General features: G+C 37.0%; 2 protein-coding genes across 10 annotated transcripts in view; both read left to right on the top strand.

The window, feature by feature from the left end:
• Positions 1–14,843, top strand: part of LOC308643747 (uncharacterized protein) — a 738,434-nt gene that overhangs the window by 353,319 nt on the left and 370,272 nt on the right. The window lies entirely within an intron of this gene.
• LOC308644232 (zinc finger protein 701-like) overlaps positions 1–14,843 on the top strand; it is a 99,909-nt gene that overhangs the window by 55,973 nt on the left and 29,093 nt on the right. For 8 of the 9 annotated variants that reach the window (XM_081285100.1, XM_081285098.1, XM_081285101.1 and 5 more), the window contains one exon: positions 3,464–6,395. The exons of the other annotated variant lie outside the window; for it this stretch is intronic. In XM_081285100.1, coding sequence (XP_081141226.1) covers positions 3,464–4,835 — 1,372 coding nt within the window. In that variant the 3' untranslated portion in view covers positions 4,836–6,395. Of the gene's footprint in view, positions 1–3,463; positions 6,396–14,843 lie in introns of those variants that run through there. 9 annotated transcript variants of the gene reach the window in all.

The following is a 14,843-nucleotide window of genomic DNA, read 5'->3' as shown; positions in this document are numbered from 1 at the left end:
AATCCTCCATCTGATTGCTTCACTTTCCATAGCAACAACACCTTCAATAGAACTCCAAGTTGGAATCCGAAAAGATTTGCATATTTTGTGTTTTTTTTTGTTGTTGTTGTTGTTGTTTGGTTGGTTGGTTGTTTGTTTTGTAGGATGGGGTTTGCTCTTATACATAGGAAGGAAAACATTTGAAGCGTCAAATCCAGAAACTTCCTGGATCATATCCATGTCTCCAGTAAGCTTAATACTGTTGTTATGAGATTCTTCTGAACCCATAGCCCTAATTATCTGGCCATCCCAAGGAATGTGCCTTCAACAAATGCAAAGTGTCTTCTTTCTCATTTTGGTTAGCTAGTTAAACGTAGGGATTTTTAGCAAGAGTCATAGTGATAGTGATTTTTGCTAGAAAGTTAAGAATGTAACACAGAAAGGCAACTGAGAGAAATGCACTGTGGTTACTAAAGGTTTTGGCCAAGACACCAGCTGGCTTGTCCACCAGGAGGGGCCAGAACTTGACATGAGCCAAGGTGTGCAGCACATGTACTCATTCTGATAAAGGAAAAAGCCTGATTCAGATGGACATGTGGATTGGCAACCACTGGGGCTAATTAGGGAGGAGGTGGTCTTTATAAGGGTGGACTTGAGACATAATAGTATACTCCTGGGCACAGCTCAAGGGGTTAACATTGTGTCAGCGTGACACAGCAAATGGAGTGTTTCACCTCCCACCCAGATCTTAGGCATTTTATCCTCCAGGGTTAGAAAACTACTGCTTCCTGTGATCTAGTCACCAGAATTTTGAAACTGACTGAATCCTTAGGCACTCAACAGTTACTAGTGTACTCTCTGACAAAAGGCAGAAGAGAGTGCCATCACTGCAAACAACTGAAGTCCAAAAGCAACAACTGTCATTGGGATGGCCTCATAGCCTGCTGGGGAAAAAAATGTATATGAAGACACTGGTATCTGACCACTGCCCTCAGTTCCTATCACATTTCTCTTCAAGTAGAAGACTTTATCCTGTCTTACTCCAACTGCAAAAAAAAAAAAAAGGAAGCTCTGTTCATACAATCCTCCCCATATATTCACCTTGTCTTTGGAAAAAAGCATTGCCTGGTGCTTCTTTCCAATAGAACCTCTCTCCAGGTTGCAGACTAGGACAGGAAAGCGTGGTTACCATATAGCAAAACTGCTTAGTCCTTAGGAAAGTAACAAAGATACTTGCAATACATTCTTTAATTATGGGAACCAATTTTTTGTTTGTTTGTTTGTTTGTTTTTGTTATAGCAGCATATAAACTGTTTCTGTGACTATTGTGCATCACAGACCTGGCTATGTTCCAGGAGGTTGAAGGCAGGAGGCACTCAACAGTTACTAGTGTAGTATCTGACAAAAGGCAGAAGTGAGTGCCATCAATGCAAACAACTGAAGTCCAAAAGCAACAGCTGTCATTGGGATGGCTTTAACCTGATTACTCAGAAATAATAATCCACAGTGGTAAGAAAGACTCTGAAAATTATTGATGTTTTTGTTCTTAAAGCCAATGTAATATGGGATTGTTCTTTCCAGGGGCCAAACCCAACAGTGTGTGTGTGTGTGTGTGTGTGTGTGTGTGTTTTCATGCATGAAAGAAAACAGTATTTTAATTTTCCTGATTGGGTCACAACAGTATTTCAAAGAGAAGAGGGAGGATGGTGAATTGAATACATTTCATTTAGAAAGGAACATGGCAGGAGCATCTGCTGGCATCACAGTGTGAATAGAAAATAAGAGCATCAAAATCCTCCATCAGATACTCTTCTGAAGGCCAATAATGAATTTAATTGACATCACAGGGACACAATGCACCACACAGACAAGCTAGCTCTCTGGATGGTGGAGGGTAGGATATTTTCTCCTCAGAGTAAGTTTACAACAGTGTTTTTGTGGTTTAACCCAGGCAAAACGCAGCCAAGCCCTTCATGACATTGCTCATACTCCAGACTCAGTGAGTTGCTGAAACTCCAGTGGATCTCTTCTAGTTCAGATGAATTTCTAAGGTGGAAATCAGCTAAAGTGTCTGCAATTTTTTTTTCCTCAAAGAGTATGCTACATCTTGTCAAGAGTTTTCTGCTTCTAAAGTCTTCTTTCAGTTCTGATCACAGGTTTTTATTTAATGCAAGACTGTTAGTTTTTGATATAGAGGGACTGTTAAAACTGCTTTTCTGGGGATGGGGTTCTGGCTCATAGATAGAGTACTCACCTAGCATGTGTGAGGCACTGGGTTCCATCTTCAGCACCACATAAAAATAAAATAAATATATTGTATCCACCTACAACTAAAAAAATAAAAGTTTTTTTAAAAAATTCTGCTTTTACTTGACACAGATTAGAAGGTCTGCACTGCCAGAAATGTTAGGTTCAGATGGTTTACAGCTTTGAACACTGGACTAAAGAATTACTATGAGTGGTATAATGCTAGTTTTTTTTAATTGTTTTTGGCTTTTCAGGGCCCAGAGTCTATCACCTTGTGTCACTTCATTTATTTTATTATCATGACTGTATGGTTCAGGTTTCTGCTTATCTTGATTCTCATATTTGAGTTCATTGTCTATACTGAAATAATATTCATTCGACACACTCTTTAGTCTGCTGTAGACAATAACAAAAGAAAAGCATTCAGGAATGTCCAGGTACAGGTTGTCCTAGAGTTCCAGGCAGTGCAGTTCTTGCAATGTGTAGCTGTAGCTCTTCTGTATATTGGGCAAGGTTGACCATCAGTGCCGTGAACAGGGGGGTACATCTGCCCGACTCAGCAGTGGATCAATCCTCTGCTTCATGGAGTTGGCTGTGGCCCTTCATGGGGCCATGACCATGGCCCAAAGCATATGCATGCTCAACAAGGCCCCCACCAGCCTGAAGCAGGTGCTAGTGGGTGAGGTGTGTGTGGCAGTGCTGTGGGGACGTGAAACTTCCCCTGAACCCAAGAAGGCAGCTGAAAATATGTTAGTCACTTTTGAGGATATATGTGTACCTTTAAATATTCTCCACAGAGTTTCTTAGAATTATATACTTTCTCTAAATAAATGACAATATTTGCTATTGAGTCTGGTTTATGTTTCATTTAGTTACTGGAATATTTTGAAATATAGCATTGAGTAAATATTCACTTAAACATTTCTATAAACAAGAGGATAAAAAATAACACATTTCTGACTGTGATCAATCTCATTCTTATTTTACAAAAAGACCTGTGAGTAGTTTTTCCGTGTGCCAAAACATGGAATTTTAATGAATGTGGGAAGGTTTGTACGTACCTACTATTGCTTAAGATAAATTCAGATATAGATAATTAGAGAGATCTCTACATTTATGATAAATCATTCAAGATCTGTTGACAGGTCTGTACCCTAAGTAATTAGCACTATATTTATTTTTTTTGTAAATCAGTATAATTCTGTGAAACTCATCAAAATTTAATGCTTTTTTTAAGTCCTAGAAAACATCAGTGTGACCATTTTAAAAAGAAGGTTTATGAACACAATAAAAGTGAGAAAGTTTTTCATAAAGGCTCAAAATGTATCCATCCAAGCTTTCATATGCAAGAAAAGAATTATCAATGTAAGGAATGTGAAAGAGCTTTAAATAAACTTGAAAGCATTACTGAACACCAGATAATTCATACTGGAGAGAAGCCCTACAAGTTTAAAAAGTATTTCAAAGCATTTAAGGATTCCTCAACCCTTTATCATAACAGTGATATACCCTACATAAGTAAAGAATGTGACAAAAGTTTTACTCAAACCTCAATCATTACTAAACACCATAGGATTTTCTGTGGAGAGAGACCAAAGAAATGTAAGGAATGTGGCAAAGTCTTCAAGTGTCATTCAAAACTTATTAAAAACTGCAGTATTCATACTGGAGAGAAGCCCTACAAATGTAAAGAATGTGGCAAAGCTTTTAATAGAAGACCACACCTTATTCAACAACAGAGAATTCATACCAAGGAGAGACCATATAAATGTAAAGAATGTGGCAAAGCTTTTAATTTTAGGCAACACATTACTCACCAGAGAATTCATGCTAGAGAGAAGCCATACAAATGTAAAGAATGTGGCAAAGATTTAAATCAAAGATCAAACTTTTTAGCTCACCAGAAATTTCATACTGGAGAGAAACGATACAAATGTAAAGGATGTGGTAAAGCTTTTAATATTAAACAAAGCCTTATTGTTCACCAGAGAATTCATACTGGAGAGAAGCCCTACAAATGTAAAGAATGTGGCAAAGCTTTTAATCAAAGAACACACCTTTGTCGTCACCAAAGAATTCATACTGGAGAGAAGCCATACAAATGTGAACAATGTGGTAAAGCTTTTAATAGAAAATCATACCTTATGCATCACCAAAAAATTCATACTGGAGAGAAGCCATATGGATGTAAAGAGTGTGGCAAAGCTTTTAATCAACCATCACACCTTACTCGTCACCAGAGAATTCATACTGGAGAGAGGCCATACAAATGTACAGAATGTGGCAGAGCTTTTGCTCTCAAGAAAACCCTTATTGATCACCAGAGAATTCATACTGGAGAGAAGCCATACAAATGTAAAGAATGTGGCCAAGCTTTTAATCGAACATCACAACTTACTCAACACCAGAGAAATCACACTGGAGAGAAGCCATATAAATGTAAGGAATGTGGCAAAGCTTTTAATCGAGGATCACATCTTAATCAACACCAGAGAATTCATACTGGAGAGAAGCCACACAAATGTAAAGAATGTGGCAAAGCATTTAATCAAAGATCACGTCTTATACAACACCAGAGAATTCATACTGGAGAAGACATAAGAATGTAAAGATTCTTACATTCCTACATTCTTACTTGGCAAAGCCTTATAGGTCACCAGAGAATTTATACTGGAGGGAACCCATACAAATATAAAAAAAATGTGGCAAAACTTTTAGTCAAATTTCCAGGCTCAATGTTGACCAGAAAATTTATACTGGGGAAGAGCCATACAATGTGAAGAATGTGGTAGAGTTTCTAAGTATGTTTCAAGTGTTATGAAGCACCAGAGAATTCATCCTTGAGAATTTTTGGAAATCTATAAAATGAAAAGTCATTTAATGTGCAATCACACCTTATTGATCACCAAAGATTTTATACTAGAAAGACAACTTACTGTACTAAAAAGAAATGTGGCAAAGTTTTTAATCAAATCTCACCATTTGAAAATTATCAGACATTATACTAGTGATTACACCCTACAAATGTAAACAATGTGACAAAGCTTTTAATGAAGGTTCACATCTTAAAAAAATCTCCACAGATTGAGTATTAAAGAGAAGCCCTATAAATACCAATGATACATCAAAGCTTTAGTCAAAGTTTTTTAAAAAGCATACTCTATCAAAACCTAATGCACACAATGTGTGCATCTGTAACTTGCATGCCTTGCATATCAGCAAAATATACATTATTGAGGAAAATTTTGATCTATGAGAAGTATAGCAAGGTGTTATGTTGGATATCATTCTGAATATAATAATTTTCAGGGAGATTATATATTAATTGAGAATGTGATATTACTTTTATTAAAAGTAAAAAAATTTAAAATTAAATTAAAATTAATTTAATTAAAATTAAAATTTAATCAGCATAACTAGTTAATGTGATAAAAATAAAGAAATTCTTAGATAACACTATGGTACAGACTGTCAGGAGCTGACCTGGATGCAGATCCCTTCAATTCCTGATGCACCAGGTTCTGAACAATTACTGTCTTCAGTCTGGCATGGTAGTCCCAAGTCTCAGTAACTTTGGAGTTCCCCCAGCGAGGATAAAAGGTGTGCCTCCAGGAGTAGGTGTTACCCACTGAGGTTGAGTTACACTCACCTGTTCCTTTGTAATCCTACCCCTTTGTTCTTTTGGGGGTAGAATGTTCCATGGAACTTGCCCCTTGTGTATCTCCTATATAAGAATAAATAATTCCAGTGGCTCTCTCTTTCCATGGACCTTTAAGGTTGGAGAGCCATCATGGCTCAGCCATAATTCTTAGAAGTTATTACTATGTGCTTGTGTGATTTTTTTTTGTCATTTTCTTAAGTTGTTGGAATAGTCAAATTTTGTGAAGCCAGAATTGGGTCTCCAGTTAGGGTAGATGGCAATAAATGGAGGCCCCATTGGGATTTCAGCATAAATTTTAGAAATTAAGTGGGTTTGGTATTTTTCTCCAGAAGTTAAGCCCACTTAGGATTTCAGGGTATTATCAGTTAAGTTGGAGAAAATAGTGAATTAGAAGAAAAACAATGTAACATTAAACTTATAATATCTGGATTTTTTTTTGTCCTTTAGAAACAGCAAAAATTTTATTTTCTGCAACTCTGGGGAAAATAAATAGACATACAAAATGAGAAATTAGAAGTACCACAGAAATTAAGATGATAAGGAATATATTGCTAAGTTTTGCCCTCTTCCATAGGAAAAGTTATTTATTTATATATATATATATATATATATATATATATATATATATATATTAATTTTTATCTCTTGAAATATTAGGTAAAGACTTTCTGGGTTATATGTCAGGAATCCACACTTGGAGAATGAGAAAACAAAAGAAAAGCTGTTTTTTGTTGTTGTTGGTTTTTGTTTGTTTGTTTAATGGTAAGATTGTTACGGGGGGGGGGGGATGTGTGGGTTTTTCTACTTTTAAAGAGGCATTTTTTTTCCAGCTGTTTTGGGGCAGGTGCAGGGCTTTGACCGCTGCCCCCTGTGGAGCCGCAAGATAATTCTGCCACTTGAAAACGCTAGTTTGGGCACACGTTGCCTTAGAATTTGGTAATGGTGGCATCATCTGCTGAGGGGCCCATTTTTTTATGTTAAACGAGTTTTTGAGATGCTCCTAGGAGAGTGAGCACTAAGTAAACAAAATGCAGGAAGATGGTCCTTTGAGAGAAGACTATTCGCTTACCCTGGCTCCGCAGTTCACAGAGTGGGAAATGACAAAATTTTGGCATGGCCATCCAAGCACAGGCCCACTAGCACCAGCATAAACTGTTGGCACTTCCCTGGCTGTATCCCAAGCAGGAACAGACCAGGTAAGACCTGGATATCTGGGGAAATTTGGGGAGCAAACATAAGGGTGAGGTCACAGGGCAAACCCAAGCTGGAGTCAGCAGCTGCAGCCATGACCATCAGCCCCGCTTCTCCTGCCTCATGCCAACTGGCCCGTCAGCCAGGGGAACACAAGATCACCGCTTCAACCTCCCGGACCCTGGGGGAATGGCAAAGTGCCACAAGATGTGGGTTGCTGAGGGACTACAGGTGGGGGAAGGCAGACTGATTGAAGGAACTATGACCCCTTGGGGAAGTTTCCAGGGCACTTACCCTGAGCAGGACCCTATGGTGGGCAACAAGCCCAGCCCCCACGGGGTGAATGTGGATTCAAAGCCCGCCCCAATAGGGAGAACCCATGTCTTGCACTGCCACAGTGTCAGGTGCAGCCAAAGCTGCTGGCAATGGCCATGCCCACTGGCCATATGCTGTTTTCTCACCATGACAACCACTGGCAAAAGCAGACAGTACACGCCAAGATACCATGATGTTTGGCCAGGACTGCTGGTAATCGCACATGCGGATACACAAGGTTTCAAACAGAGCCTTGTGGTATATTCTGGTTACATGCTTTTACACAAAGTATTCTGTAGCCACATGGAGAGAGAAATTTGGCAGATAAGTCCCACCTCTAGCAGTCTTCCCATTGTTCATTTCATTGTCACCCAAACAGGGTTTTTTGGTCCTGGCTTGCAACCATTAACCTATACTTTCTGTTTCACACAGGGCTGCTCCCGAAGCTACACAGAGCCTACATTTTATTTAAGAATGCCCATCTGTAAATACTAACAAAAGATATCCTTTTCAGGCAAAATTTAGTTTCACGTTCCTGCCTGCCTGTATGTGTTCTCAAACTAAAAAAAAAAAAAATTATCCCTCGCCAGGTTCTCTTAGAAACTATTTATAGCTGTTTTATTAAGAAAAGTTTCAGAGGTAACATAGTAATTATAAGAGGTTATAAGGATTATTGTTCTCCAAATTAAAGTTGTACATTAGTTTTTAACAATAAAAGTTTTAAACTTTGTTGTAATTTATCTTATATAAATTCTCTGACTGGACCTATAATTCATGAAACATTGTAAGACATGTATGTTGCCCCCTTAAATGGGAAACAACCTTAATCATATTGTTTAAAAGACAATTTAGTGACACCTACTTAAAGGATAATATTCTGAGATATAGAGATATTTTAAGACATTCTCTCAGAAAGAGTTGGGGGGTTCTACTTAAATTGTTAGGATGAATCAGCTAGTTAACTAATTTTTATATCTAGCCTCAACTACTATCATCAAAGAAGGGCTTAAAAATTGGAAAGATCGAAGGAACCTCTAAAACTTAATATAGACCAAAACAAATTCAGAGAGATTTTTTTAAAAGGTCAAAATAAATGTACTGTAGGGTTTCAGAATGTATGGCATATGTCTAACCTTACCTAGAGAAATATTATGCTATTACTTAGCTAAACTATGAAATACAAGGCCATCTTAAAAACAGTTTTAAAGGAGATTTATCTTAACCATGTCCCACTAACACAGAATAGGGACAAGCCTGACAATTTGGAGCAGTTCCCCAGGACAGATTGGTATCTAACAGATAAACAAAATGCCTAAAATATAATTTTAGGGGCTGGGGCTGTAGCTCAATGGTAGAGTGCCTGCCTCACACATGTGAGGCACTGGGTTCAATCTTCGGCACCACATAAAAATAAATATATTGTGTCCAACTACAACTAAAAAAAAATTAAAGAATTTTAAAAAATCATAATTTTAGTAAATCTTTAGAAAAATTCTACTATTTTTCATAGACTTATAAAAGACAATACAGTACCTTAAACTTATAGGGGGCCATCCATTTGAAAAGGTGTTTATCTCCAGTTAGCCCTAGACATTCCAAGGAATTTACAAAGGTTAGCATAATTCTAGCCAAGTTTAGATGTTATAGCATAGTTAAATGCAGCCCAAATAAAGAAACAGAAAGGCAAACATACAGACAGAAAGAGATTAAAATGCTAGTCATAGCTCCAAGAGAAATAAATTTTCTGGGTACAATGTTTGCTCCTAAGTTACAGATATTGAAACCCCCTTAACATTAAAACAGTGTCTTACTTCAAGCACCTGGCAACAGTTTATTACTGAAAAAGAAAGGAAAAAAAACTCTGAAAATAGTTATGCCTAAAATATTAGACAAACAGCCATAAATAAATCAGCTCAATAGTCAATAGCATATTTCAATAAAAAACTAACATAATAGACCTTTTCTAAACTTTAATAATATCTGACAATGTCCTACGTACATTGATATTTTAAAATTACTAACACCATAGTTATACATAATTATTAGAACTAATTTTACTACATTAAATAAAGTTATTAAGGTGCTCATACAACTAACTGTTTTTTTTTTAATGCACAAAGTTTGTTTGTAATAGATCCCTAAAAATGTTATTGCTAGCTCAATGTCATTAATTCTAAATTGGATCACTGTCTTAAACCACACTGTTGACTTGTTTTTACCCATTAACATTTGAGATACTAATTCCCCCTACTTAAGTCAACACTAAGTTGATAACCATAATGCCAGTTTTTCATGGATTCATAGATAAAAGACTGTTCATTTCTCTATTTCATTATTTATTAATGGTAACAAAATATCTTCTCTAGGGTTATTTAATATATGTACCTCCTATTTTGGATAGATGTCTACATATTTCTCATGCCCCTAGTAAAGACCACCTACTACTACATTAAGATCTCTGCCTCTTGCTTCTTTCCAAATTAAGATAAATATTTAGGTTAATCTAGAGCTAATTTCAGCATGCAAATTTTTATATACAACTTATTGTATTCTTTATTTTTGGTAATTCTGTTAAAGTCAAAATCAAGTCATACATTTAGTAAAGGGTAAGTTTCTATTTACCTTGTTCCCATTAAATAACTTTGTCAAGTTTCACAACCAGCTAGAGATAATAAATCTTTTCTTATTATTTAAATACTTGTACTACATTAAACATTGCCTTTATAACTTAAAACTAATGATACTATGGCTTATGCCAAGCCTCTACTCAATTTTATTAAATAAAAAGATGGTAAAAGAGAACTCCATAGCACATAATAGATGTTACAAAATATTTTTTAAAATTTTTTCTTAATTGTGATACTGGGAGTCTTACTGCTACTGAACGTGATTAGTAAGTTAAATCAAATTTCAAAAGAGTTTAAACTGGTCGTTGTGGAAAGGTTGAAAAACCTCACACAGGAAGATAAATTTTCAGCTGCAGAGTTTATAGCCATGCAGCTTCATGGGCTTGTCAGGTAAGTAAAAATTATGAACAAACATCCATGAACCCATTTCTCAAGTCCACCCTCAAAAGAAACACACACACACACACACACACACACACACACACACATGTTGTAGTTGGACACAATACTTTTATTTATCTTTATGTGGTGCTAAGAATTGAACCCAGTGCCTTGCACATGCTAAGCAAGTGCTCTACCGCTGACCCACAAACACAACCCCTCAGGTCCACCTTTGATGTTCCTTGCAGTGAAGACTGGAAAGTCTACCCATGCAACTAGATGAATTATACTCACTGTAATGGTCAGTTGTAGCTATATGTTGATCCTATGGTAAACAGGCTGTCTGGCAGTATCTTTTGAGAAAAAGACAGTATATGAGAATCCTAAACAAGCCAATTATGCTCATCCTCACAAATTCAGACTATATATATGGATAATTGTCAAAATAGATAGTTGAAATAGAAATTTTCTATATAGGCCAGTTATTTACATAAAATATTCAACAATGTATTATTGCCCTAATCATTCTACAATAGAAATTGGCACATTTTCTAAATGGATGGGTTTGGCCTATGTATTGTCAACATTAGGTGTCTAGAAATGGTCTCCTACAATTACATGAAGATGACATAACTCTTAGAAACCTGAGTTTTCAGTGAGATAGCACTCAAAAGGATGTTCTGATGTTTGACTTCTGCCTTCAGAATGTTTACATTACGACAGAACTAAAAGACTCCTTAAATTAGAGAATTGAACAGATGGTTAAATATTCTGTAACCTATAAAAGGTACAACTTGCCTAATTTTATCACTTTTATAGTAGGATAAAAAGGACATTGATCCTCATCAATGTCTCTTTGTCCTGTTGCCAGGTAGGATGCTGAAGTTAAAATTCAGGCCTTGAAACAGGTGCATGCCAATTAACCAGACCTAGGCAAGTTCTTGATCTCATGATCAATGAAGTGACTACTTAAAATATTATTCATTGTTCCTATAATACAGCTTCTGTGGCTATGTTTTAAAACTTGCAACATGTAAATTTTCTTAATAATTTGACTGAAATTACTTCCAAGAACCTTCATAGATAAGTGCTAATGGAAGGATTGAAACTAAGTTAAATGCTGTAGAAGCCACTGTAATGAATAATGCAAATGAGCCCTCTGCTCTATGGTTTGTGGAAAGGCTTAAATGCTATGCCAAATAAAAATGTCTGTGTTACTGTGGCCAAACAGAATGCTTCCAAATAAAATGGGGAAAAGATTTAAGACTCTTCTGATGAGTTTTTGGCAGAGTAATCATAATAACCTGGATCTTCCAAAACTAATTAAATGACCTTAATCCTAAATATGCTGAAACATTCTATATAGTATATTATTGAAATAATATGTTTTCTACTAATTTTATTTATGTCTCAAGAGTAGGTCATGATCTTCTCAGAACAAGAATCCAGTGACTAAAACATAAATTACCAGTTGCCTTTTTTTTTTTTAATTTTAAGATAAGGGAAATATGTCAGGAGCTGCCCTGGATACAAGATCCCTTTCAGTCCTGATGCACCAGGTTCTGAACATATTGTCTTTAGTCTGGCACAGTAGTGCCAGGTCACAGTAATTTGGGCATTACCCTAGCTTGGAAAACAAGATGTGGCTCCAGAATTAGGTGTTATCTGCTGGGGTTGAGTTACACTCATCTGTTCCTTTATAAACTTACCCCTTTGCCCTTTTGGGGATGGAATGTTTCATGGAACCTTCCCTTGTATGTCTCCTATATAAGAATAAAGAATTTCAGTGCCTCTCTTCCCATGGACCTTTAAGGTCAGAGAGCCATCACAGATTTTGAGATGGTACTTTTGTGTGTTTGTATGCTTTCTTTGTTGGTTTCTTAATTTTTTAATAGTCAGATTTTGTGAAGCCAGCATTAGGTCACCAGCTAGGATAGATGGTGATAACAGACATTTCAGACCTAAGAAAATATTTTTTACAAATCCAAAATTACATCTTGTTATTTTTTTTGTCAAGTTGCACTTTTCTTTTTTCTTGTGAAAGGATCACATAGAGAAAGCAAAATCTTTAGAAACTGCCATCCAGTTCTTGGAGAAAAGTTAGAAATACTGCAACCATTTAAAGTGTAACATGGGGAAAAATAGTTGATAAAGCAAAGAGGTGATTCTGGTATTCAAAATATGAATAGAGCCAGGTGCAGTGGCCCATACCTGAAACCACATTGTCTTGGGAGGCTGAGGCTGGAGGATCATGTGTTCAAAGCCAGCCTCAGCAAGGGTGAGGGGTTAAGCAACTCAGTGAGACCCTGCTTCTAAATGAAATATAAATAAGGCTGGGAATGTGGCTCAGGGGTTGAGTGCCCATGAGTTCAATTTCTGGTACACCCCTCAAAAAAAAAAAAAAAGTGAATATAAACAGAAACCTGGAGATGTAGGAATTCATTCTGAGACTGAAGGGCTGCCATATTAATATATTTATAGATCCAATTATCAACCAAAAATATCAAAAAGTTGTACGAAGAAACTAGACATGTGGTACATTCAAAGGCTGAATAAACAATAAACCAACAGAATCCATCTCTCAGGAATGGCACTCCCCAATCATAAAATATTCCTGCTGCAGCCCTGAAACATGACAGCAACCACATGGCTTGTACTTTAAAGATGGGGGTGTGGTTTGTATGTGTTTTTATGACAGAATTAAGGCACATAAGGATTTTTTAAAAATGTTCCAGGGCAATAGTGGCCCAAACATTTTTTTTAGTGTCTTTACTTTTGAAAGAAAGTGATGGGCTTTGTTCAAAGATAATTCTCTTCATTTTCCATGTATGCAAACATCCCATAGGAGAATGAATTTGCTGTTTTTGGTGTGGACTGTTGGTTCAAGGTGGTTTATGCTAATGAAGAGCCTTGGATAATCAACTTTAAGAAAACATTTTAGTGCAGAGGGAATTGAGACTTCAGCAAGGGAAGAGCAACACCCAACACATCAAAGGTTTTGGAGATCCAAGGAAAATACTGTGCCTGAAGTCTTCAACCTACATGGAGAGAGGCCCTTAAAGTTAATTGTACAGACTTCAAAAGAGAAGTGATGGATGGGCCATTGAGGGGTTTCATTAATCATTCCATGCGTCATCCATGATAAATATTGATTGCCAACATCCTGGATAATTATTTTCTGAAATACATCATCATGACTTCAAGCTAAAGCCAACTCTAAACTTGTCCTCCCCCCCTTTTTTTAACCATGGATTGAACTCAGGGGTACTTAGCCACTGAACAACACACCAAACTCTATTTTGTATTTTATTTAAACACAGTGTCTCACTGAGTTTCTTAGGACCTCACTGAGTTGCTGAGCCTGTGTTCAAATTCATGATCCTTCTGCCTCAGCCTCCTGAGTGTGGGGATTACAGGTGTGTACCACTGTGCCCAGGAAATTTGTTGCACTCTAATGACCATGTCACAGTCATTGTGCCCTGTAATATATCACTGCCTCATCTCCAGATTGTGCCTGTAGGATTGGTAAAAGGTCTAGGTTCTGTGTGTGTTCATATTGACATTGGGACAGCTGTGCCCCAAATTTTATTGTTTAAAAACACAGAATAAGAATGTAGATCAAAGTGAAATAAAATATGATGTGAGGAAGCTGAAATCAGAATCATGGAGGGAGTATGGAATTGGGACCTCCTCCTCAAGAGGCAAGAGTCTACTCATCTCACTTGAATGTAGCAGAAAGGCTTGTGTATTAGCCTGTTGTCTTCTTCTATGACAAAACCCAAGAGACTGGGTACTTTACAGAAAGTAGAACATTATTTCATAGTTTTCAGCCCTTACAAGTGTGCCACCCACATGGGCTCAATTCTTAAGTGGCCCTGTGCTGTCATAAGGGGGTGACTGGCATTGTTGTAGAAATGTGTGTGAGAGAAATCACATGGTGAGTTTGGAAGGTAAAGAGTAGACTAGGGGAAGTTCTGTCTTTTATAACACCCCTTTCAGAATTAGCCAGGGTCCCAAAAGAATTATCTTGATCACTTCAATTGGCAAACACCTCAAAGGCCTGTCACTTCCAAGAGGCCTCGCCTCATAAGGGCCCCATCACCTCTTAACACTGCAACACTGGACATCAGGCTTCCAATAGAAAAACCTTGAGAGACACACCACATCCAGTGGGAAGGTAATGCATTTCTATAGCAGGGTCAACACTTTCAAAATTTTATCAAAATGGACATAAAGGCATAGGCAGCAGTGAACTCAACCCAGAAAAGAAAGAACTAGAAATTGCTTTGCAGAAAACCTAAACACCAACCTCAGCATAGACTAAATTTGCTTCATATAAGTATTTCTGATAAACACAGCATACTGGTACTCAGGAGAATGAGAAGTCACTAGACAAATGCAGGGGGAGGAATAAGGTTGTAGGTTTAGACTGCAAACAGGGG

The sequence above is a fragment of the Spermophilus citellus genome, assembly GCF_964194105.1.
Source record: "Spermophilus citellus genome assembly, chromosome: 3".
NCBI classification, from domain to species: domain Eukaryota; kingdom Metazoa; phylum Chordata; class Mammalia; order Rodentia; family Sciuridae; genus Spermophilus; species Spermophilus citellus.
The sequence above is the reverse complement of the archived record's forward strand: the minus strand, read 5'-3'. Positions and strand labels throughout refer to the sequence as shown.